The 24,402-nt window shown below is 42.0% G+C and overlaps 1 protein-coding gene across 1 annotated transcript in view; it reads left to right on the forward strand.

Moving 5' to 3' along the window:
* The window catches only part of LOC117255367 (plakophilin-3-like), a 45,661-nt gene extending 25,307 nt beyond the window's left edge, over positions 1–20,354 (forward strand). Inside the window, exons 8-13 of the mRNA XM_033624191.2 lie at positions 723–887; positions 6,310–6,489; positions 6,657–6,810; positions 8,082–8,277; positions 8,688–8,775; positions 19,450–20,354. Of these exons, the coding sequence (XP_033480082.1) occupies positions 723–887; positions 6,310–6,489; positions 6,657–6,810; positions 8,082–8,277; positions 8,688–8,775; positions 19,450–19,491 (825 nt within the window). The 3' untranslated portion in view covers positions 19,492–20,354. The remainder of the gene's footprint in view (positions 1–722; positions 888–6,309; positions 6,490–6,656; positions 6,811–8,081; positions 8,278–8,687; positions 8,776–19,449) is intronic.
* The last annotated feature ends 4,048 nt before the right edge of the window (positions 20,355–24,402 follow it).

Consider the following 24,402-nt stretch of genomic DNA (forward strand, 5'->3'; position numbering starts at 1 on the left):
GTCGTAACTGAAAAACAGAATATCACCACCAGTATTCTTTAAACGTGCTACATGTGGGTTGTTTCTTCAGCTCGCAGCTCCACTTGGAATGCGTACAGCTAAGGAATGTTAGCTTGTTACTCAATTCTTTATCTCTCAATGCTTCATACTTTCCGTGGCTCATTACGAGGTCCAGGGACCTGCATGACTTGTTACAGACAGTTCTGCTTACATTCTTCTTCGCTCGTTGTGGTTTGGCACGTTTCACCAAGCGTTGACTTTGGTTAGGAGCGGAGACCAAAATTACTTTGCAGACATGTTGATAAATCTTTAACCAGCTGGCAGATGATTGATAAACACACTGCTTCCATTAGACGTCAACATGAATCCTTCCTGCATCTGATGAATATTCCACAGGGGATGTCCTCAGTACAAGGAGATTAAATCCAGATCCTGACGTCCCCAATGTGTTGCTTACTGCCATGTTTTGTTAATATTAAAAAGTCCTCATAATGCTGTGTTGGTTCGAGGTTGACAAACCTATAGTGACAGCAGGAAGATGTGTCTACGCCTCAGTGACCTGTTACACATTAGAGGACATCAGATTTCATATGATCAGAGCTTACAGGTTTATTCTACCAGCTGACATGTGTCAGCATCTACTTAGGTTACTTAGTCGTCGACCTCAGCCCTCCTCTTGTCAAACCCTTATTCATCTCCTCTCTGTCTGTCTTTGTGTTCAGGGTTTGGAGAATTCATTGTGTGTGATGAGGAATCTGTCCTACCAGCTGTACACGGAGCTTCCTTCCTCAGTCCGACTCCGTCTGGAGGGCCAAACGAGAGCCTCTGCCTCCAAGGAAAGTGACGCCATCGGCTGCTTTACTCTGTATAACAAGAAAAACAATGAGGTAAAAGTCACACTTACAGAATTACACACCGGAAACACGACTCCAAGCTAATGCTAATGTTGGTCTGTGTCTGCAAGTGTGTCAGAAACAACAGTTAACTAACATGTTCTGTATACTATAAGGACTCTTACGTTATGAATAGCATACTGACATACTAACTATAATAAGCTTGTTTATACCTGGTTTTAACATGAATGTCAGGTGATCCAATCACAAGTGGACAGCTCTAAATACAGGTGTGAAAGACCACCAAGACGCATTGTGATCCGATCGCTCAGACCACAGTCAGAGGTGGTCTGCTGGACCACATTATGGCCATATTCTTGGAGCAGTGTGATGGCTAATGTGTCCATGGCCACCGACTAGTCACCTGATGTCCTTACCTGACCAGATAAGAAAACTTTTTTCTGGTACAGTTACACAGATGCAGAGCTGAAGCACTATCTCTGGAGAAACTCTACTCGATGTGATTGGTCAGTTAGGGCCTACATCATGTTTTTCCTCAGCAGAAAAGCGGTGACAGGGCGCCATGGAGCCCATCATCCCAGCTCTTCAGAAAAAAACACTCCCAGCGCTTTGTGTTTTTTATTGATGCGCTGCACGTGGGTTTTGTTTCTTTGACAGCAATATCTTGACATCACCGTTAGCTTGGTTGCTCACACAATGCTACATTAACAAAGGGTTTACTACACAGTTATCAACAAGCTACAACGCGCATGGTGATGAAAGCACAACACTCGCCAGCAACATCCAATATCTGCCGGTCGATCTGCTCCCACAGACGGGCTCTTCTGTCTTTGTTGTGACAGTAGCCTCGCTAAAGGATTTTTGAAAATGCTCAGAGTGGCCGAACAAAAAAGGGGCAATGCTCTGAAAAAAGACGCTGGGCATGGCTCTTTTTCTTGAGGTGGCTACCTATGCTTGCTACTCATTGGAAACAATTTTAAAAAGTTGCAGGTGCTGAGAAAGAACACTGTGTGGACACAGGCCCTTAAAAGTCTGCCAGGTTAGCACGAGCTATCAGCAGCAGCAGCTGTTAAAAGGTCCCAACAAATTCACTTTCATTAGTCTTTCATTAAATAACCATTGCGTAATGGTAACAGTGTGATGCTAGTCTTCTAGTGGCACTTGTCTCATGATGAACAGAGAGAGAGAGAAAGGCACAGAGGGGCTGTCAAAAGATTTTACTCATTTTAAATAGTAAAGGCTGTATGTTCATTCAGTTTTATTTATAAAGCCCAATATCATAAATCACAATTTGCCTCAGAGGGCTTCACAGCACACAACATCCCTCTTTGTCTTTGGACCCTCACAGCGGATGTGTGCGAATAGCATGACAAACCTGTCGCCAGTTAAAAACAACAACACATTTGGTCTTTGCAAACAGAAATGATTCACACGTCTCTTTGCGTGTAGAGCGGCTATGCGAGGTCAGGTTACAGGTCGTCACCTGAGATGCATTCTGAGGTCAGATGTGAACAGACAGTCTGAGAGCTGTCCACTTGTGATCAGATCACCAAAGACGCATGATATTACCACATGTAGACAGGCTCAAATACTAAAATACCAGTATGGTTAACATTCTGAGTTCCACAACGATCCTGTTTTAATGCGTTACATATCTGTATGTTAGGCGATTTATAGTTCTTCAAGTAGGCTGGTTGTCCTTTTCCTTAAAAAGACAAATATACTGCTTTAATTTGAATGAGTACATTGATTGAGTCCTCCAATTATTTTCAATTATTTTTGCGAGGGGAGGTAGCGGGCCAGCAGCTGCATCTGGATGGTCTTGCCCTCCCGCCACCTTTCGAGGATGCCGCTGTCTTTATGTATCTGTTTATTTTTATTTATGCGTATCCACATTCTAGATCCAAAGTTTATATAATCAGAAACATGTTGGATATTGTGTCAGCCTGCGAGCTTGTCTGCGGCAGCCACACCCGTCACGTCCCTCTGTGAGGCATAAAGCTGTCATGCTCTCATTCACTTGGTGCTCTGTCACTGCTATTCCTGCTGCTTAGCAAAAAGCTGTCTGCCAGTGTTTTTCATCTGAATACTCTTTGGGCAACAAAATCTGCTCGTATATTTTAATGAAGACGTTAGTTGTCAATAGTAGAGATTAAAAACATTCAGAGAAAATGCAGCTCTACTGTTTTCTGCTGATTTACTTCTTATTCTCTTCTGGAGACTTACAGGCACCTCAGCACTATTTTTTATCCCGCTCTGAGGTGCAGGCTCAGTAACATACTCATTGTTAACATATCAGGGGACCATCTGATTTTGCCACCGGGGAGCTGCCTGCATTGTATACAGGTTGCATGTATCCAGGTCATATAACTGCCCGTCTGGTATAAATGATGCAGCCAGATCAACTTCGGACCACATTATTCATGCATCTTACCTCACAGGTGCGCCATCATTATCAGATCCACTATCATGATGCATTCAGCATTACATCGTCATGTTACTGAGTCATTTTTGTACAAGTGATTTTAAAGATATCTCCGTTATGGAGCTTCAAAAAGTCAGGCGCTGACATCAAGCAGGTATCTCAGTAATGGCCAGATAATAAGTGGCCCAGCAGATAGAAACTCTAGAAGTGGCCTCAGGTCCACGGGGAGGATCAGCTTCCAATACAACACACACAACCAGCAGATCACATTACTCATTTCAATAGGGAGCAGTAGAGGCTCATGGAGAGTAAACCTCAGGCCCACTGTTACATGTATGTTCTCATAGTCACCCCAGAGTGAGGAGAAAACGACCTCTTTAACTATATATAACCTGTTTTTTTTTCCATGTGAGATATCCTCGCTCAGAGCAGATCATTATCCAGGTTACATGAAGGGTGAACAGGGAGGATATTTATCCTGCTTAGTGAAGCCTGAGGATACTGGTCTGTCTGTCTGTGTGTTCATCTAGCTAACACTTCAGTCATTAGATAGATATCTTGACAACTCCTGGCTGGACTGCTGTGAAACTTGGTATGAATATTCAGCGTCTCCAAAGAACGAAACCTTATTGTTCTGGTTGGAGTTTTTCCCTCGATCTGTCTTTGGTCCATGACAAAACATCTTTAAAGCCAATGGCTGCACTGACTGTGTGTTAAACCCCTCCTCTGAGCAGTAATCATAGCTTAGCAACAGTAAGTGGCACTGTAACCATGTCAAGCTTTGTATTTCCCCCATGCAGTAAAGCAGTGTGAATGGGGCTGTGCTAAGAGTGATAGCCTACTCTGCATTTAAAGAGTTTGAAGGGCGGTGTCTTTTTAAGCCTTTCTTCAACCAATAACACAAGAGCAAAAGTGAAAGCAGTGGATTAAACAGTGTATTTGTGTGTTTATCTGCTAATGGCCGAAGTCAAAAGCAAGGTTTATGAAACAGTTCACTCCAAAATGAAAAGTACATATTACTCTTCTTACTTGTAGTGCTGTTTATCAGTCTAGATTGTTTTGGTGTGAGTGTGAGTGTTAGAAATATCGATCATAGAGATAACTAGATGTCACTCAGTTTGTGGTGCTCAGAGCGGCAAAAAAGACATTTGAAAAACTCAACATTAATGTCTCTTTTCAGAAATCACGACCCGGTTACTCAAGATAATCCACAGACTTTGTTGTGAGCAGTTTCATGTAGGAACTATTTTCTTTGGACCAAACTACACCCACCAACTGTAAAGCCCCTGACACACAAGGCCGATGGTCGGCCATCAGCCAAAGTCGGGCCGTCGGTGAGCGTCTGTCTCCCTAGTTTTTGCGGTGTGTCCCACACCGTCGGCACTTTGGCGTTGGCGGCTTTTCGACTGATTGAGCGTGTTGAATTGGCGGTGGAGCTTGTCGGTGAGAGAGATCACTCCGATTGGCTGTTCAGGTTTTATTTCCTCGCCCCTGTAGCGAGTGAATCTGCCTTTAGTGAAACTGGTGCTTCCTCCTCAGGCTCCACTGCACTCAGCTGCCTGACAGATCCGCTGCTTCTTCCCACTTTAACCTGAATAACAAACCGGGGCTAGCTGGGAGGCTAGCAGAGTGTTAGCCACAGCATGACCGGAAGCACAGCCAGTTAGCCCCTGCTCTCCGTTTGGATCCAACTGGAGCACCGAGCCCCGGTTTGTTATTCAGGTTAAAGTGGGAAGAAGCAGCGGGTTTATCGGGCAGCTGAGTGAAGTGGAGCCTGCGGAGGAAACACCGGGACCGTCTGGATGTAACAGTCTGTGGAGGTGCTGCGGTGCTCGGCTGCACAGATAGGAAACCCCTCAGCTGACAGGATGTACCACTCTCTCACTCTGCTACTTTGTTTATCTCATGCATTCCTCGGACTTCTGTTTTCCCTTTTTGCGTTATTTCCTCACACGCAGGCGCAGAACGTACGTGCCACTTGGCCGTCGGATGTAGTCCGTGTAGTGTGTTCAAATGCAACTGACACGGGGCGACATGAGGCGACGTAGATGACGCAACAGTTGGATTTCATCGCCACTAGTTCTTTGACGTTGGTTTGGTGTGTCTGCACCTTAACACTGTAGGAAGGAAGTGTGCGTCCACGGCTAGCTCACCCAGCACCACTGCCCTGGCTAATGTTAAAGCACAGCTGAGGCGTTTACATCTCTTCACGAGCCTCTCGTCCATGAGTAGATGCACACTTCCTTCTGTGCAGTGATACAGTTGGCAGGTGTAGTTCAGTAGAGAGAAAATAGTTCCCATATGAAACTGCTCACAACAAGGTCTGTGGATTATCTTGAGTAACTGGGTCATGATTTCTGGAAAGTGACATTGCTCTTGATTTAATGTATTTTTTAGCTCTTTGAGCACCACAAGCTGAGTGCCATCTAGTTCCATTGTATCAGAGAGAATGCCAACACTCTACTGCTCACACCAAAACAGTTTAGACTGATAAATAGCACTTCAGGTTAAGACCAAAAATATGTATTTTGGGGTGAACTGTCCCTTCAAATCTAACCTCAGCCTTTTGTCCAAATATGTAAGCTATGTCACGTTAGAATGACATAAGTATATTTTGCCTGATCTTATAATACCAGGACTAAGTAGTTGTACACTGCAATACAAGTACAAAGCTGAACATGAGTCAGCAGCTGATGAGGAGGCGGATGAGGAGACTAGTTTCTGCCAGGGACATGTAGATTTAGCATCAAACCTTCAAGCACAATATCATGTATGTAGCCATCAAGTGCATATTTAAGACCCCGACTGACTCAGTTGAAACATTAAATAAGTCAGACAGTTGTTCCAGCCAACAAATGGAGCTAACATTAGCTTGGTTAGTTAGCTACGACGGATAAAAGCTGAAACAAGAGAATAAATTGTATCAGAAAACTGATGTGAGTAAAATATAATAAAAAATCTCACAGTTGTGTAGCTACTGTACAATAAATGGAAGTGTTCTTTCTCTGTCTTTCTTCTCCTCCACGACAGCGCAACCAGACTCTGTCCATACTGTCGGAGGTGTCACGACAACCTAAGGGTGCTGAGTGGCTGTGGCACCCTCATGTGGTGGGGCTGTACAAGCTTGTTCTGCAGAACAGCGACTGCAGCTCCACCAGCCGCGAGGCTGCCATCGGAGCCCTGCAAAATATCACTGCAGGAGATGCCAGAGTAAGATCTCATAAGTTATAGGAATATGAAATGTGCATGTATATCCCAAAATTAACTGATTTTTTTTTTGTTGCTTTGGGGTTTGATTCTTCAGCAGTTATACCAACAATAGCACACAATTGAACAGAACTCAGTGCATGCTCATGTTTCTCTGCCCCTCTCATCAGTGGTCGTCAGTGATGAGTAATGTGGTGATCGAGCAGGAGCGGATGCTGCCAACCCTGCTGGATCTGTTGGACACCAACAATGACATGGAGCTGAGGCCTCTGACTGGCTTGCTGAGGAATCTGGCCAGACACGCCACCAACAAAGACCACATCGGTGAGATGCAAACTATGGAAACTGTGTGTGTGTGTGTGTGTGTGTGTGTGTGACACTAACAATAGCTCATAATTACACTTAAGTTCCAGCAGCTACAGAGGCAGTTTATCAGTTAGGAGGCTGATGTTGCTTAGTCCTACAAGCACTCCATAGATTCCTTGGTGACTTTATATGTAACTCTGTGTCGTGATATGAGTATGGTGCACTGGGCTGAGGCGGTAAAAGAACAAAACACTCCAGTGTGTTTCCATGTATAATGTTGAACCAACCGTAAACGATAAATACCGCCTGGAGACAATCAGTACTAAGTTAGCAAGGCTAATTAGCTTCCACTTTCCTAGTCAAATACAAAGTTAACAGTATAATTGACCCTTCACTAAGTCCTGTCCTTGGACGCAGACTGGCCAATCATAACGTAGCATACGGCCATCTTAGACCAGAGTCCAACAACAACACAGCTGTGCTCCATTGACTCTAATGCAGTCATTTCAGATTTCCTTCATTTTCAGGCTGGTTTTGCAGATTTGGAGCTAAATGTTGTGCCTGGGGCACGTCGTGTATTAATGATACTCGTTACCTGGAGAGGTTGGAAAAATATATACGTTTCTTCCCTGTTCCAAAACCAAAATCAATCCCTGAAAAGTGTAGGGTTAGCTAGCTAGCTACTGAAGATGTAGCCTACTGAATGTATACACATGCTGCTTTTGCCTTTTAATGATTATAACAGTGAAACAAAGACCGACCCTGCTGTACAGGAACCAGTGAAGGGAAGCAGTTAGTTCCAGTGTGGGCTTCATGCTTACTCCGACAGCTCACAAAAGGGCGAGGCTTAGTTAAAGGTCAGTTAGCTTCCTCTTTTCTAGTCGAATACAAAGTTAAAAGTTAATTGGTCTTCCCAAATGCTGAGTGTTATAAAGGAACAGAGGGCTGTGTTGGATATCTAACACTATGTTGATCATTTTGTCCTTTTGTGAAAGATTGCTGTATGAATGAGCTTTGCAACACCAGATCAACAGAGGCTGATCTTGCAAAGGTTAGAGCAGTGGCAGACTCACACTGTCAGATAGGCAATGGCAAAAAAATAAGAAGGTAACAGCTGCAGAAAGTTTTCTAGCATATAGGGTAGCGCATATGGTAATTTCTCCATTTGAAGGGCACCCTGGAGGAAACTTTATGATGTTTTATCTACCGAAGGGGCGTCCAAGAGGGCACTCTTGCATTATTTACAAACAGTCTTAAAAGAGAGCCAACCTCTCTCTTTGTCCCTGCAGCTAAGAACATGGTGAATGTTCTGGTGTCCAAGCTGCCCAGTGACGGCCATCAGAAAACGCCATCCAGCGAGGTGGTGGTCAACATCTGTGGAGCCCTCAATCACCTGGTCACCTGCAGCTCCTTGGCAGCCCGTGACATCTCATACTTCAACGGCCTGCAGAAACTGATGGGCATCAAGACATCCCATGATAGCAGGTAGGACTGCCTTCTGTCATCCTCAGATATCAGTGTTGCACAGTGAGAAAACAGAGCTGCTGCTTCAGAATGCAGGGGGAGTAGAAGTTATTAACTTGCCAGTAATATTTTATTGAATGTAACAAAACATTTCATATCATGCTGCTTGTAATTGGTTAATATTTTTTAGCTCCTACATTCTTTCACTTTGCAAACTGTGACCTCTGTTTGGTGTTAATGACTTCAAGTGTTCTGGAGCTGTTACTGCTCTCCCCTCTGACACAAAAAAATAACCTCTGGCAAATTTGCAGGTCATTTTAGAGTGTTTATCACTGAACTTCTCCCCTCTGTTTATGCTGAGGTATTTCCTCCTTGTTAGTTCTTTTTGTTTGTTTTTGTCTCTAACCATCAGTCACTGTGTCTTGCTTTAGCTCCGGGAGTCTGAAAGCTGCCAGAGCAGCTTCAACTGTCCTCTGCAACATGTTCCAGTACAGCAAACTGCACAAAGACTACAAACTGGTGAGACTCACAGATGCTGATGCCAAAAAACTTTGTACAAAATTCTCCAAATATTGAGTACACAACTGCAAACATGTCACAAAGCACATGACAGCAACAAGTACTTGAAATCTAGGTTCAGGGCAAAAGACAAAGAAAATTATCGGGGCTGCAACTGTCTTATTTTTCTTTATTGAATCATGATTTTTTTTTAATTCATTGTTAAGTCTATAAAATGCTTTCCATAAACTCCCAGATCCCAAAATGATGTCCTTAGATTACTTGTTTTGTGAGTCCAGAACCCAAAGATACTTTATTTTTAGTGATATAAAAAAAGCGCAGTATCGTCATGATAATTGAATAACCTTGAAAGATATTGATATTCAATACCACTTTTGATACCCGGGGAAAAACTGATGTTGGAGGGCATACAGTTTTACATTTTCATTACATGATAAATACAAAAAGGTTATAACATAACAACAACTTTTCTTTTCTTGAGAACAGCAGAATGACTGCAGCTGACGTTACTATAAAGAGAGAGCAAAAAAGCTGGTATCTGTGTGTTGATGCTGCGGAAAATGAGCATTGAAACGGTTTCAGATATTCGGAATTGATATGAATCTAGAATTCGGAAGAGGCAGATTCTGCCTTACATTCTTTCATACATTCAAATTAAAAAGAAAAAAAGCTACTTGTCATACACATAAAAAACAGTACAATTGAATAAACTGATAAAAACTGGTAGAACTAGGTTATTGCACAAGTCTTACTCTCACTGTCCTTTTTCCTCTCTTTTGGTCTCCACCAGCTCTTGAGAAATATCTGGCTCTTTAAATGCTCCACTTTGTTTACCAGCTAGCTAGGTGCTAACTTTGTCTGACACACACAACAACCATCGGGGGATGTTTTTACTGGTGTTGAACTGGTGGAAGTGGAGCGGTGTGGATAAATGAAAAATGAAAACAATGAACAGTTTATTACGGATAGTAATGCGTTACTTTACATTATAATTGTAATAATATTACCTGAATCCTGTTGGTAACGCATTATATTACTTTGTTACTGCTAAAAGTAATATATTACTGTACTGCTTTACTTTCTTATACCCCCAGCACTGGTCCTAGGCAGTGGGGATCAGCCTGTCTATCTTTGGCTGTACTATCTAATAAAAAAAAAGCCCTCAAACAAACAAAGAATAAAAACATAGAAAATGAAAGGGATAAACTGAAATCACAGCTCCTTATTACCAACAGCATTAAAGGCTGTAAGCAGAAGACTGACAAGCTTTAACTTGACAATACAAACTGAGATGTCAGCTGGTATCTGGAGATAAGGCTCCGTGCCACAGAGCACCTACAGGTCCACGGGACGTCACAATGCCGTAGATTTTTGTGCACTGGAACTAAGTGTTTTATCTCTTGCTGACAGAGGAGAAGCCACAGGAATAAAGCATAGCAGAGTTTGCTTGGAAGAGCTCAAATGCTCCAGTTTGTTTAAACTGCAACAGCCGAAGAGTTTCTGTTGGGCGGCAGCAGCGGGTGGATGTTATTCCTCTCAGTGCTTCTGGATCCTCGCACCAGTGATTTGACTGTGGTCTTCTCTTTTACAATGTTTTGAGAGAACGACCACATTTTTAAGCACATCCATCATAAGAAAGAGGGATTACAGTAAATCAAAGGCCTTTGGCTTCGGTCCTGAGTGTTGGAGGAAACCAGGACATCACTAACTGTTTCTGACCTGTGAGCTGACAGCCTCCCCCCTGAGTGGTTCTGGGTAAACTCAAGAGGCTCAGAAACTAGATCACAAAAGTCTTCATTAAAATAGTTGATCCTCAGTGTTGTAAGACTCAGGACATTTACTTCAGCCAATATGCCCCCAGTTAGTCCTGTTTACTCCTGTTTTCTCTCTGGTCCGTGGCACGGTGCCCTTCCACTGGGCTGGACAGTATGGGAAAACATTTTATCAAGACTGTTTTGTCATATCAGTTGCTATTAATATGCAGCATGTCGTAAATTGAAGCACATAGTAGTGTTACAGCAGGGGTGTGTGGCTCACACCCTGTCCCAGGGGATCAGTCTGTTTTCTAGTATTTGAGAGTGTAAACACTTTAATACTGCATGCTTATCTTTTCTTTCTCCCAAAAAGACTTTTTCACATAGATATCATTGTGAAAGAGACGTCTGTAAATCAGTGGATAAAGTCTAGAAGCAGGGTTTCCCACACATTCATTTATGTGTCAGCCGGCCATGATTCATCAGCTGCTGCCTTTTGATTTTCTATTTTTGAAGCTGAACACATAAGAAGCGCTGTTGGAATATATGTACCACTCAGTTATTCATTGCCCCTGCAGTGAAAGTGAAATTTATTTCAACCTGTCTCCTGTCGTCCTAAATTTGTTTCAAGTGACTAGTGACATAAAAATAATAGTTAGCATGTTAGCCGTTAGCCTAGATACAGCCGGGGCGCATAGTAGCGTCAGACCTGTTAAAACGTAAGTGAACGGGCAACCTTCAAGTGCAAAGTTAGTCCACTAAACAGGCTTTTTTTCCACAAAGACCGCCTCATATTGTTAGGATAAATGTCAGAGAACATATAGAAAACGACATGTAAACGTGTTGTCTTACCTTACCGGTGTGCTGCCATGTTTGTTTACCATTTAGCTCTGCTTTCCAAAGTGCGGCCGAAATGTATCTCGCGAGCTCTAGATAAAGCCCGGTGGAGGTGTCTTGTCCTTGGTCACATCCAGACCTTGAAAATAAGGCTGCAACCGGTCCCATTCCTTGCAACAGAGGCATTCCTCTTCTGTGGGCACTGGGGCACAGCATTCACAGGTACACCACCAATCTCCAGAGCTACGCAGCCTTGCAGCTGCCATTCCTCCTCTCTCGTCCTCTACCTGTTGCGCCTCTCTCTCTCTCTCCTCCTCCGTTCTTCAATTTCATGAAGCTCTTCGTCAGTGTATTCTGGCTCAAATAAATAAGGGCGGCCATCAAACTCTGCAAAATCAAATTCCTCCTCCACAAAGTCGAAGTCTGGCAAAAAGTCAGCCATTATTCTATAAATCTTTCATAAAATAAATGAATGAACTTTTCAGGCTACTGTTCGGTTCTGCCTTCCAGCTGTTGCTGCTTGTTCTCGCGAGATTTCAGGCACGGTATGAGATCGCTGCTTGTTCTCGCGATATTTCGGCCGCACTTTGGAAAGCAGAGCTAAATGGTAAACAAACATGGCAGCACACCGGTAAGGTAAGACAACACATTTACATGTCGTTTTCTGTATGTTCTCTGACATTTATCCTAACGATATGAGGCGGTCTTTGTGGAAAAAAAGCTTGTTTAGTGGACTAACTTTGCACTTGAAGTATAAGTATAAGTAGTAGTGATCATTTTATCCCCATTCAAATTAGCAAGGGCATACTGGAGGAAGTCTCTAGTGTGCTTGCTCAGTTTTATACCCGGGAAGTTGAACTTTATTGGCTTCATGTGCCATTGAGCAACATTCATAGGATGAACAGGGCTCTGCCTTCAGTGCTGACACACTGCAATGAAACCACTTGGGGCAATATACACCCTCAATGGACGTCTACTAGAAGTGCTTGTTTTTGCCACTGACAAGTTCAGATTGTTTTTGTAAGTGTCTGACAACATTATGGAAAGGATCCCTACAGAGATAGAACTTTTTGTTAAAGTGTAAGTTACGTTTTAACCACAAACAGCCCTGAAATCACCAAACCCACCACACTCCATTAGAATAAACCGTTATTTTAGCATCGTAACACACGTCATTCAGAGTTGACAGAAAAAAATAAAACTCTGCTGCCCCTATGCACGCTAAAATAACTGTTTATTTAAATGGTGTCTGGTGGGTTTGGCTAATGGATTTCAGGGCTGTCTCTGGCTAAACAAAAAGGATCTTACTCTTTAACAAAGAGGTCTATCTCTGTGTGGATCCTTTCCATAAATTGTCAGACACTTAAAATAACAATCTGAGCCTGTCAGTGGCAAAAAGAAGATCTTTTAGTGGACGAACATTGACTGTGCAAACATGCCCTGAGTGATTTGCCGTAGCTGCAGCCCTCTTTTTTAACACTGGATCAGGTTCAAAAATTGTTGTTCCCATTCATCAATTAGACACAAAAACATGGGAAAATAGGACTGCAGGCTAAAAAAACAATGCTACCCTTTAAGTGTATTAATCTATTGTATTGATTTTGATACGAATATCTTAGAGCATCCAAAATTGTCTCATATGATGGTTGTTGTGTAAAATTGTTACTGACTGACAACCCTATTTAACCCCAGCAGACCCACTGTGCTCTGTTGCAGTAAAACTGTCCATACATAATCATCTTTTAAAAGTGATACAAATACATTTCAGTCACAGATCTATAAACAGCGTTGCACTGTTGATGTGATATGTGACATTGCTGTGTGTGTGAATGAAGACATGATGAGCCTGAAGTCAAAATGGAGAGCAGAATGTGTGGGTGTTGTCTGACATTGTGCTCCAACTTTTGTCTCGCACCAGATGGTTTTTCCGTCTACGTCTGCACACATCTGTTTTTTTATTTTTTATTCCATTTGACCTCCACTCCTCTCCTCCCATTGATCTTCTTCTTCCCTCCTTCACTCTGCTCTGAAAGCCTCTTGTTCACGCCTTATCTGAGGATACTTGGCACTGCAAATGCAAATATTTACTCTGTAGCTGATAGCAGTTAGATTGCAGAGTTACAAAAGTTCTTCTCTGCGTCGGGGTGGCTCTCAATCTGCCATCCCACACATTGGGAAACCAGCAGTGATGCAATTTTTACTTTAAACATTCAGTTTTAAATCTTGTGATTCATGACTTTCATTTCTATTAAAAATACAGACAGGATAACTCTCAGCAGGATTCAGAGAAACCACACTGCATTAACAGCAGATCTAAAATGTCCAGAAAATATCTAGTGAAATTATTTTGATGCCAAATCAGTCAACCTTTTGTTAAAGTAGGCAGTAACTGATTCATAAGTTTAAGCACTTGCTCAACATAAGCTACAAATTGCTATTGCGTTACACTAACATATTATTACCATATAAAGTTAATATGACATATATATTAGCCCAGTGACCAGATGAAAATGTTGTCATTGAACATTTCTGCAAACCAAAAGCGTTACATTTGCACACCTCATACGTATCATATTAACGTTTCTAATGTGATGTAGTATATGAGCTGATTTTGTCATGGGGGGATTGAGGGGATGGTGGATGGCGTCACCTCAGCAAGACGCCTGCCAAGCTACAGGCCACTGTTTGAGACCAACAAACAACAAAACCAGTAGTTTTTTGCAAGTCATTGCTGTGTTTCCAGTGCAGACTGCACCCCCCACACAGGGTTTTTTAAGCCAAAATGATATTTTCCTAACCATAATCAAGTGTTATTTGTGCCTAAACCGAACCACACGTTAACCACAGCATTGATGAAACATCAAGTTTCAGCATATCTGCAACAAGAGGGGTCCTCAACGTTTTTTAGGCCAAGAACTCCTGAGCTGAAAGAGAGACAGAGCAGGGACCCTGAGTTGCATATAAAACAGGGTCTACAATAATTAAAGTATCGTGTATTAACATACCTATATTTATAAATCATGGATTCATTTGACAAAGGATTTTGGCAGTTGCCCCCCCAGCAGAAAAATGAGCCATGCCACACTGCAGAAACTGCTCAGGAACATGACAAAAAACTCAAGGCATCAACCTGGCCTCCAAATTCACTAGATCCAAATCTGATCGAGCATCCATGAGACGTGCTGGTACCTCAGAGGTACACCTAATCCACGGTGGGGCCTCCCTGGATCGGATTTGGCTCTGACACGTCAAGGCATGGACACATGACCTCTGGAGGGTGTGCTGTGGTGTCTGGCACCAGGGTGCCGGCTTCTGATCATTTGAGACCTGTCAGTTGTGAGGTGGGGTACCAACACTTCCCAAGATGCTCAATCAGATTGGGGTGTGGGAGATTTGGAGGCCAGGTCGACACCTTGAGCTTTTTGGTCATTCCTGAGCAGTTTATGTGGTGTGGAAACAGCGGTGTTTGGGTGGGTGGAGGGCGTCAACCAAAGGTCTCCCAGCAGAACATTGCATTGTAACAAAACGATCAATGTTAGTCACTTCACCCCCCTCTGGTTTGAATGTTTAGGCTGATCGGTGTACAAAGAGATCACAGTTAACACAAAGACACGTGGTTAAAGCTCGGGAAAAGAACAAGTACTTCACTTTTTTCCACCTGCTGTTGCCAGAAACACTGATGAGAGCTGTGAGAATCAAAGCTGTGGGCCATTAACCAAAACAATGCTGAAAATCTCTGTTTAATCCCAGTCTAAATATAAAAATATTTCTCAGATCAGCTTTAAAATTGCTTCCTTGTTGCAGTCTATTGTTGCTTTTCCAACAACTGTGCCAGATAAGGAACAGTTCAGTTTATAACATCAGCTGCTCAGCGAATGAAGAAGGAAAACTACAGGCAATGCTTGCAAGTAGTGAAAATGAAAGTATGTTAAAATACAGTGAGGAACAAGCTGGTTTTCCGCAGCTTACGATTTGATAAAGATCCAAAGTGAGTGGCTAATAGGATTACAGCAGCCTGGGCACGAACAAGAGAAGCAGCTCCTTTTATAGAAGGATGTTTTACCAATCTCCTGTGGAATGCTTCGCTGATTTTATTAGATAACACACCCTCTAATGGCTGCTGCTCAGGGTTTGTGATTGAGATAACACAAGAACAAACTAAACTCCACAAATATAACTGAAGGAAACTAACAATCCTAAATCCCTATATTTATTGTCTAACACAGTGACAACACTCCTCCTCTCTCCACTCTTGTGAGGACCACTGCTTTATCTCCTGAATACTCTACTTGTGTCTATCTCTGCCGGTGTCTGGCCTGGGTTTTGTTGAGCTTTAGTTTCTTAGTGACTGCTCGCAGCAGGAATGCAGAGAATCTGGCTCAGATATTTTGGGTTTGTCTCTTTTGTGCCTTCTGGGGTGAATAAAAGAGTTTGGTTAGGTGGACTTGGCAGTCTCTGAACACTGTTATGTTTCTCTTGTATGCTTCCTTCCCCTCCACGCACACGCACACGCACACACAACAGTCCCCACCGATCGGAGCCTGACACAGCAAACAAAAGCCATGTGTTTATCTGACTGCTGGGTGGCCATGGTGAAGTTATTACATTTGATAGATATCCTGTTGTGTTTCTGTCCTCAGCCTAGTCTCATGCAGTTCACACAGAGCTCTCTGGGCTGTCTTCACAAGTCACAGTACAAACAAACTCAACCAAAACGATATATCTGGAAAACGGCTGCACAGAATGTCACGAAATTTGCTGCTTTTAGTGGTTGCATGGTTTCATGGTTCCCAGAGGACAAATCCAGATTAACTACCAGGGAGTTTTTGTCTAGAGCCACCCTCCGGAAAAAAATAGTGTGGACAAACATTTCCTTGTCTAAAACACACCGACCTAACATTTCCTGAGCTACCCTGAGAGGAAGAGCATAATAATTGGATGGGGCAGGTGTGGGCTGTTGTAGGCTTGCCGCTGTTACCGGTATTACACGATACTTGGGCGCACTCCAATTACATTACTCGCTCACCACCCCACCAACATTTTGCTTTTTTATCAATCAATTAGTTGGACGCAACAATTATAAACTGAAATTGTGTTCCGTGCAGCAGCAGCAGAGTCACAGCAGTCAGGTTTACCTCATGAAGATAGCGGAGGATTTGGTGTCAAAGGGAAAAGCAGAAGTGCCTATTCTGCATTATTTTTTTGTGTAAACCCCGATGCTAATAGGGAAGCTGATATCGTTAAAGCCACTACAAGGAACCTTTAACTGGATATGCAAAAGTCTCTCGTTTCTGCTGATGTCTGTGCGTGACCTACAACAGCAAATAAGACCATCGGTGTGAAGATAAGCTATTTCTATATAGTGTATATCCATACCTTTAGGAAACTGTGTCCGGGTCTGCCCCAGGTCGCTTCCAGGACGTAGCGATTTATGGCACTCAGACGGCACACTTCATCTTACCTAGCTGCTTACATTTATAGTGACTATAAATCACTATTCCTCCTCCTCGACCCGACGCCCGCGGGGAGTTAAAATAGCAGCAATCATCGGGTAAAAGTTCTGTGAAAGCACTGGACTCACCAACACTCAGCCACGTCTCAGTCACACAGAGAAAATCCAATCCTCGGGAAGTCAGGAAATCCTTCAGGATAAACGTTTTGTTCGCTAGCGATCTAGCATCAGCCCAATCCTGGCAGGAGCCGGCGGGTCCACAGCGTTAGCTGTCCGGGGAACCACACACAGAGGCTGCAGGTTGCGCAGATTCACCCCGCGCCAGCGGGGACGAGGAGAGCAGGGGCCACGGGGCTGGAACACCTCATCCGGGCCGACAAGAGGTACCAGCCAGGCGTCAACCGGGTCCAGCAAGTGCCGAAAAATAAAGAGGCGAGGCACCGCTCCATACTCAGTCCAAGAAGCTGTGGAAGTGCTCGCCAAACAGGCCTTCAGCCTTACCAGCCGACCGCTGCGTTTACCCCGGTGGCAGTGGCGCTTACGCCGGAGAGATGGAGCTGGGGCGCGGCAGAGGTGAGCTGGGATCCCCGATAGGAGCGGGGGCAAAGTTTTCCCGTCTTGTTGTTTCATTCATCCCCGAAACAAACACATGCGCGAGCCAGGTAAGCGTCTTTACGACAATACGCGCTAGAGCTCATGGGAAATGTAGGCTTCATTCTGGCAAAACACTACCGCTTTTGTCCACAGGGTTACCAAAATCAACTCAAAATGAAAGTTCTTTGTAGGGGCTTTAATGAGGGAAGAGGAGTTGGTTACATAGCTAAGAAGCTGGAGGTGTGCAGCTCTTCATCTAACAGCTCACTGTGGCTTCTTCCTCTTTCATCACTCCCTGCAATATTTCAAACTGATCTGCAGTCAACAAATGTCGAAAACGACCAAATGATAGCCACACTGCTATTCTCACTGAGGAAAAGTGCATTTCCTGACTGTTTCATAATCAAATCAAATCAAAGTCAACTCATGTTGTACCAGTTAAATGCTTTAATGTGAAGCTGCAGCAGTAGGAAGTGTTACGTTCGCATTAGCAGTAACGTAATACAGCACTCTACAGATACCAAGCATCATCTGCAAATATCTTTCCTTAAAAAATGTCCAGTGTTATCTGTAACACCAGAATCTTCAAGAGTTTATTTACTGATGGGAAATCCTCCTCACCGTGGCATTCCTAGGCTGCTGCACTCAGCATTTAGTCACTAGTGCAAAAAGGATTTTCAGCCTTGGTGTGGTCTCTCTTTAAAGTCACAGTCATCAGTATTTTGACTATTTCTCACACAAAAGCTCTGATAAACCCATCGTACGCTACTGACTCAGCATCAAACAGCAGACAGACACAGTCAGAGACAAGCTGGTGAATGTAGTGGGTTCACGAGTTCCTTGTCATGCGCTGCTCGTCAGCAGTCACCTGGCTGTTCACAACAGAAGCTCATATTTCCGCGTCGGTTAGCAAGCGATTCTGCTCTCTGCTGTGTGTGTGTGCGTGTGTGTGTGTGTGTGTGTGTGTGTGTGTGTGTGGGGCTCTGCTCGTCTCTCTTGCTCACTGTTCAGACACAGCTGACAAATATGTGGAAGCATGGAATGAATATTTTATTATTTATGATTTGATAATTATATAATTTATATAATATCTAATATACGCTTTATGTCTTTCAAAGAAAGATGTGTGTTTTCCTGCCAGATTTGCTCGCAGCTCGTGTAAAAAAAATAGACCAGACACCGCAAGTATCACTGCAATTCGTGAGCCGGTCAGGGAGCTTGGCGCCAAGCTGTGTCCAGAACATCGGTGCCAAAAGCAAGCGGGCAGCACTCTAACGGAGAATCTGAGTGCTTCACTGGGCCTCTGCATCCAGTTTAAACCCGCCGTTAAGCAGCTAAAGAACCAGATGTTTTAGTCAGGAGATGGTGGAGACCAAAAATGGAGCTAAAAGAAAGTGACTATTAAACTTAGATGTATCAGGTATCTGAAAAAGTGGTTCCAAATAAATGCTCATGTTGCTCCGTGTCTGTTGGATATGTAAATACACAACTGATTGCAAACACATCGGCTAAAACGACTTTATATGGTGACAATACCAGAACTGATCTAACAAAAGAAGAAGTGGATAAACAAAAGTAGTATTTGTAACTGTTAAGTATGTGCGAGTGTTAGAACAAGAGGCCGACACAAGTCCTTAAATGATCAAACCACATATATGGTAAGCTGCTGCAGGGCCTTTACATTTGAGGAAAGTTTAGTTTGTGGGAAAACTTGAAGGTACTGGTGTGATGACTCAAAGTTTAGCATGGGTTTCACCATTTAATGCCTTGTAGAGGACTCTAAGAGAGAGTGTTAACCAGTATAATGATGTTATAATCAGAGCAGTGTAGCAGCAGAGTTTTGAACAAGATGTAGGTGATGGTAGAGTCAGACATGCAGGTGAAAAGCACATTACAATAAATGTAACTGGAAAGTTAGAAAGGTAACTATGTTGACGTGCTGCACTGCACAGAATGTGGACGGAGCGTGCAGCCAGTGGTGGATGGCAGCTTTCACATCGTTTGTCAGTATTTATATTGTGTCTCTCTGTTTTTCAGAAAGGATTTGCCAGACGAGACTTCACAGATTTAACCATCTAGGCTGCAGCGTCCGAGCGTCTGACCTCAGGATCAAGGTTGCTGTGAGGAAGACGAGGAACATCAGAGGGATTTAATGAGCAGATTTTCTAACTGTGGCGGAGTGACAGGAAGAGGAATGGACTGGAACCAATGAAACCATGGACTTAACGTTTGTCCCCTTTAGTGTCTGACTAGGCTCAGCTTGCAGCACAGAGCCTTTGATGACGGGAACCTGATGGCATCCACACTCGGTGGACTTCACCCCCAAAACTACCATGCTCTGTGTGTAAGAGGGTTTGACTGATGACTAATGTTGCTGATAGCTGATATATGATGCTCACATTAGAGCGACAGACAGACAGTAGTGCCTGGTAATGTGTTGTTCCTGGTTAGATGGATACGGGCTCAAGGGATCGCAGTGTCAGTCCGTCGGCTGAACTGGAATGTCTCGACAGCTATTGGATGGATCGCCAGATTCCCGGCTTGAATCATTATCCCAGCGCCCTGACTTTGGTGATGATCAGCTGAGAATTCACATTCATCCAATACTTTGATTGATGACCAAATACCTGCAAAACTAATAACTTTTCCATCAGCCTCAGCAAATGTTAGCATACTAACACGCTAAACTAAGAAGATGAGCATGGTAAACTTCATCTGATAAATTGCGCCATGATAGCATTGTCATCGTGAGCATGTTTGCATGCTGACATTAGCATGTAGCTCAAAGCACCAATGTAGCTAAATACAGCTTCTCAGAGTAGCTAGCATGGCTGTTTGTAGTTGTTTTAACCAACAGATTGAGATGTGTTTTTCTTTCAGATGTTAACCGACAAACTTCCTGTGTAAAAAACTTCATTAAAGAAGCATTTCACCGCTGGAAAGGTGGTCTTTTCATAAACGGGGCAGTCTGTGCTGTAGAAAGATGCAAATACCTTTTGAAATTGTTGCTACATGACCAGAGAAGACAGAGAAAAGGGGCTGTGGCATTTGCTTTTGCTCAGGAGGTAGAAAATCTACAACTGCCAGAATGCGGAGAGTGCTGATCATGTGGGTAATTTTATAGGCTTCATGAGCAACTTGAATGAATGGGTCTGTATCCAGCTCTCTTTATACATCCATGGTTTTGACACAGAAGACAATATGTCAGCCAGCTAGTAACAAACAAACTTGAATTACAGTTAAGAGAATTTTAGGTGAGAAACAGGCAACGCAGCAACAGAATCTTGGTTCGTATTTGATCGGCACTGCTTAGTTTTACAGTTTGATCCAAGTTTTGGAGCCAAAAGGGCGGCTCTCTCTCTCTCTGTAGATGTGCTCTATACTCTTAATGTCTGTGGTGTCAGGCACACAAAAGTGTGGAAGTACAATACGTAATTCGAGTAACAGCCCAACAGCCAGCAGAAAGTTGGCGGATTAGAGCTGGGAGATGATGGTTACAAATTGGCATATTTTACCTTTAAAAGTCCAAGAAGTGAACTAATAAGCAGTTAGATGAGTTTATCAGCAGGAAGCAGCAGTTTAGATGTCAGTGATTCATATCTTGTTCATTTGAGGTCTTGCATTTGTTTATCTACTTATTTTTACTTGTATGTCTCCTGGAATTGGGAATGTTCTTATGCACGTGAATACATACTTTTAATTATTAGTTTGAAAAAAGAAGAACCGAGGAGACAACACGAGGGGCCGCCATGGCTGTCTGAGAAAGGATATCAAATTATTGGCCAAACAACTTCTTGTTCAGTGTTTGATCTCAGGAGAACTGAGCAGAAACACCACTTGCACTGAGTGTGGAGTCAAAAACAAATAAACCAAAACAAGGCAATTGTCCTGTCTTCACAATGTAGTATCTTCTGCTCATAATGAGGTAAATTATGACCTTGAAAATATACTGCGTGTGCAGTGGAATAAGATCAAAGACCTGAGAAAATAGTGTGTTACTTAAATAAATCAGATACTCCTGCTGTTGTCTGTATAATCAATCCTGTCAAACAAAATGTGATTAAAAGGAGAAGCCTTACAGTAACGTCTGCTGAGAGGCTGGCAGGAGCCAGTGAGGGGATTTCTCTGGAAGGACACGTGGGGGAGAGAAGTGTAACCTTCAGACCTGGAGTTTATCTGAGAGAGGAAACTGCAGACGAGCAGCAGCCTCACAGCAGATGGAGGAAGGGAGGGGCTCAGCCTGACCAGGGAATGAAAGGCCGAGATTTGCAGTGGGGAAAACTGGAGAGACGGGCTTCAACATAAAGAATGTGTGAATGCAAGAGTTCTATAAAGGGAAATGATTTACGTTATACTGCTGAACTTTCACACCCAGTCTTGGCAGAGTTCAGGGCATCGAGTATGAGTTGGAGAGAAGAGCATCATGGTTTATGGAGTTTGAAGTTGTTTTAAATGTGTTTCCCTTTTTTTTTCTGTTATGAATTGTATCCCCTGAATTGCGCTGTTGGGGTTGGGAGAGAGTTTTGGCTGCAAGTGAAGGAGTTCAAGTATCTTAGAGTCTTGTTCAGGAAGCAGGTTTAACAAACTGGGTCCAAACCTGAACTCTGAATTGCTGAATTCCGAATTCATTAACATTGTATACACACAAAATGAGTCCTGAAAGAGGCGTACGCCACTGCCCACGCAAAAGTTGTGATCTACAAAAATGGAGTTGATGGGAGAAATTAGGGGTGCCTTGATGCTCTGTGATAATTTGATGTAAGGGGGGAAAAGTGCCGTTCAAAGAAATGACTGACAGCGCAAAAAAAGAGGTAACTTCAGATAGTTCTGAATAAAAAACTAATATCCAATTTTGATTCTGACAGACAGTAAATCGCTAAGCACTCAGAGTTTGTTGAAGAAGACCTGCCAGCGAGCAGGTTTAGTTCACAGTAACCACAGTAACTGACCCAAAGTTTAAATTACCTCAAAAAACCCGATTTCTGAAACATGGCTCAGATTATATACTGCTGTTGCTCTCTATGCTCACAAGGCTGTGTTCTCTCACTGCCCCCAGGTGGTGGTGTGTTTGCAACTTGTATGGACCCCACAAAGTGGACAAAGAAAATGATAGAATGCTTTAAGTTGTGTGTATGATGTAACAATATTGTAATAATCATAATAAATATTTGCATTGTTAATACTTTGCTGATTAAGATAACTGACAGCGACTTTGTTCATGTGGAAGCTGACGGGGACACACAGTGGTGGACAGGAACTTAGCACATGACAACCAAGGTAAAGTACAAGTATCTCAAAACAACTTTGAGTGTTTCCATTTTTAGTTACTTTATATTTCTATATATCTATGTCATCAAAAAGAATGCAAAAAAGTCAGAAGAGAATGTCGTCAAAAACCATGAAAAAAGTCATAAAATAGTATGTCTTCAAAAATCATGAAAAAAAGTCATAGTATAGTATATCTTTAAAAATCATGAAAAAGTCATAAAATAGTATGTCTTCAAAACTCATGAAAAAAGTCATAGTATAGTATGTCTTCAAAAATCATGAAAAAAGTCATAGTATAGTATGTCGTCAAAAATCATTGAAAAATGTCATAGTATAGTATGTGCTCAAAAATCATGAAAAAAAGTCATAGTATAGTATGTCTTCAAAAATCATGAAAAAAGTCAAAGTATAGTATGTCGTCAAAAATCATTGAAAAATGTCATAGTATAGTATGTGCTCAAAAATCATGAAAAAAAGTCATAGTATAGTATGTCTTCAAAAATCATGAAAAAAGTCATACTATAGTATGTCGTCAGAAATCATGAAAAAAAGTCATAGTATAGTATGTCGTCAGAAATGATGAAAAACGTCATAGTATAGTATGTCTTCAATAATCATGGAAAAAGTCATAGTATAGTATGTCGTCAAAAAACATGAAAAAAGTCATAGTATAGTATGTCGTCAGAAATCATGAAAAAAAGTTATAGTATGTCTTCAATAATCATGAAAAAAGTGTCATAGTATAGTATGTTGTAAAAACTCATGAAAAAAGTCATAGCATAGTATGTCGTCAAAAATCATGAAAAAAAGTCATAGTATAGTATGTCATCAGAAATCATTAAAAAAAGTCATAGTATAGTATGTCGTAAAAACTCATGAAAAAAGTCATAGTATAGTATGTCGTCAAAAATCATGAAAAAAAATCATAGTATAGTATGTCGTCAGAAATCATGAAAAAAGTCATAGTATAGTATGTCGTAAAAACTCATGAAAAAAAGTCATAGTATAGTATGTCGTCAGAAATCATGAAAAAAGTCATAGTATAGTATGTCGTCAAAAATCATGAAAAAAAGTCATAGTATAGTATGTCGTCAGAAATCATGAAAAAAGTCATAGTATAGTATGTCGTAAAAACTCATGAAAAAAAGTCATAGTATAGTATGTTGTCAGAAATCATGAAAAAAAAGTCATAGTATAGTATGTCGTAAAAACTCATGAAAAAAAGTCATAGCATTGTATGTCGTCAAAAATCATGAAAAAAGTCATAGTATAGTATGTCGTAAAAACTCATGAAAAAAAGTCATAGCATAGTATGTCGTCAAAAATCATGAAAAAAAGTCATAGTATAGTATGTCGTCAGAAATCATGAAAAAAGTCATAGTATAGTATGTCGTAAAAACTCATGAAAAAAAGTCATAGTATAGTATGTTGTCAGAAATCATGAAAAAAAAGTCATAGTATAGTATGTCGTAAAAACTCATGAAAAAAAGTCATAGCATTGTATGTCGTCAAAAATCATGAAAAAAGTCATAGTATAGTATGTCGTAAAAACTCATGAAAAAATCAGTATAGTATGTCGTCAGAAATCATTAAAAAAAGTCATAGTATAGTATATCGTAAAAACTCATGAAAAAAAGTCATAGTATAGTATGTCGTCAGAATTCATGAAAAAAAAGTCATAGTATAGTATGTCGTCAGAAATCATTAAAAAAGTCATAGTAT

The sequence above is a fragment of the Epinephelus lanceolatus genome, chromosome 2 (assembly GCF_041903045.1).
Source record: "Epinephelus lanceolatus isolate andai-2023 chromosome 2, ASM4190304v1, whole genome shotgun sequence".
Taxonomy (NCBI): domain Eukaryota; kingdom Metazoa; phylum Chordata; class Actinopteri; order Perciformes; family Serranidae; genus Epinephelus; species Epinephelus lanceolatus.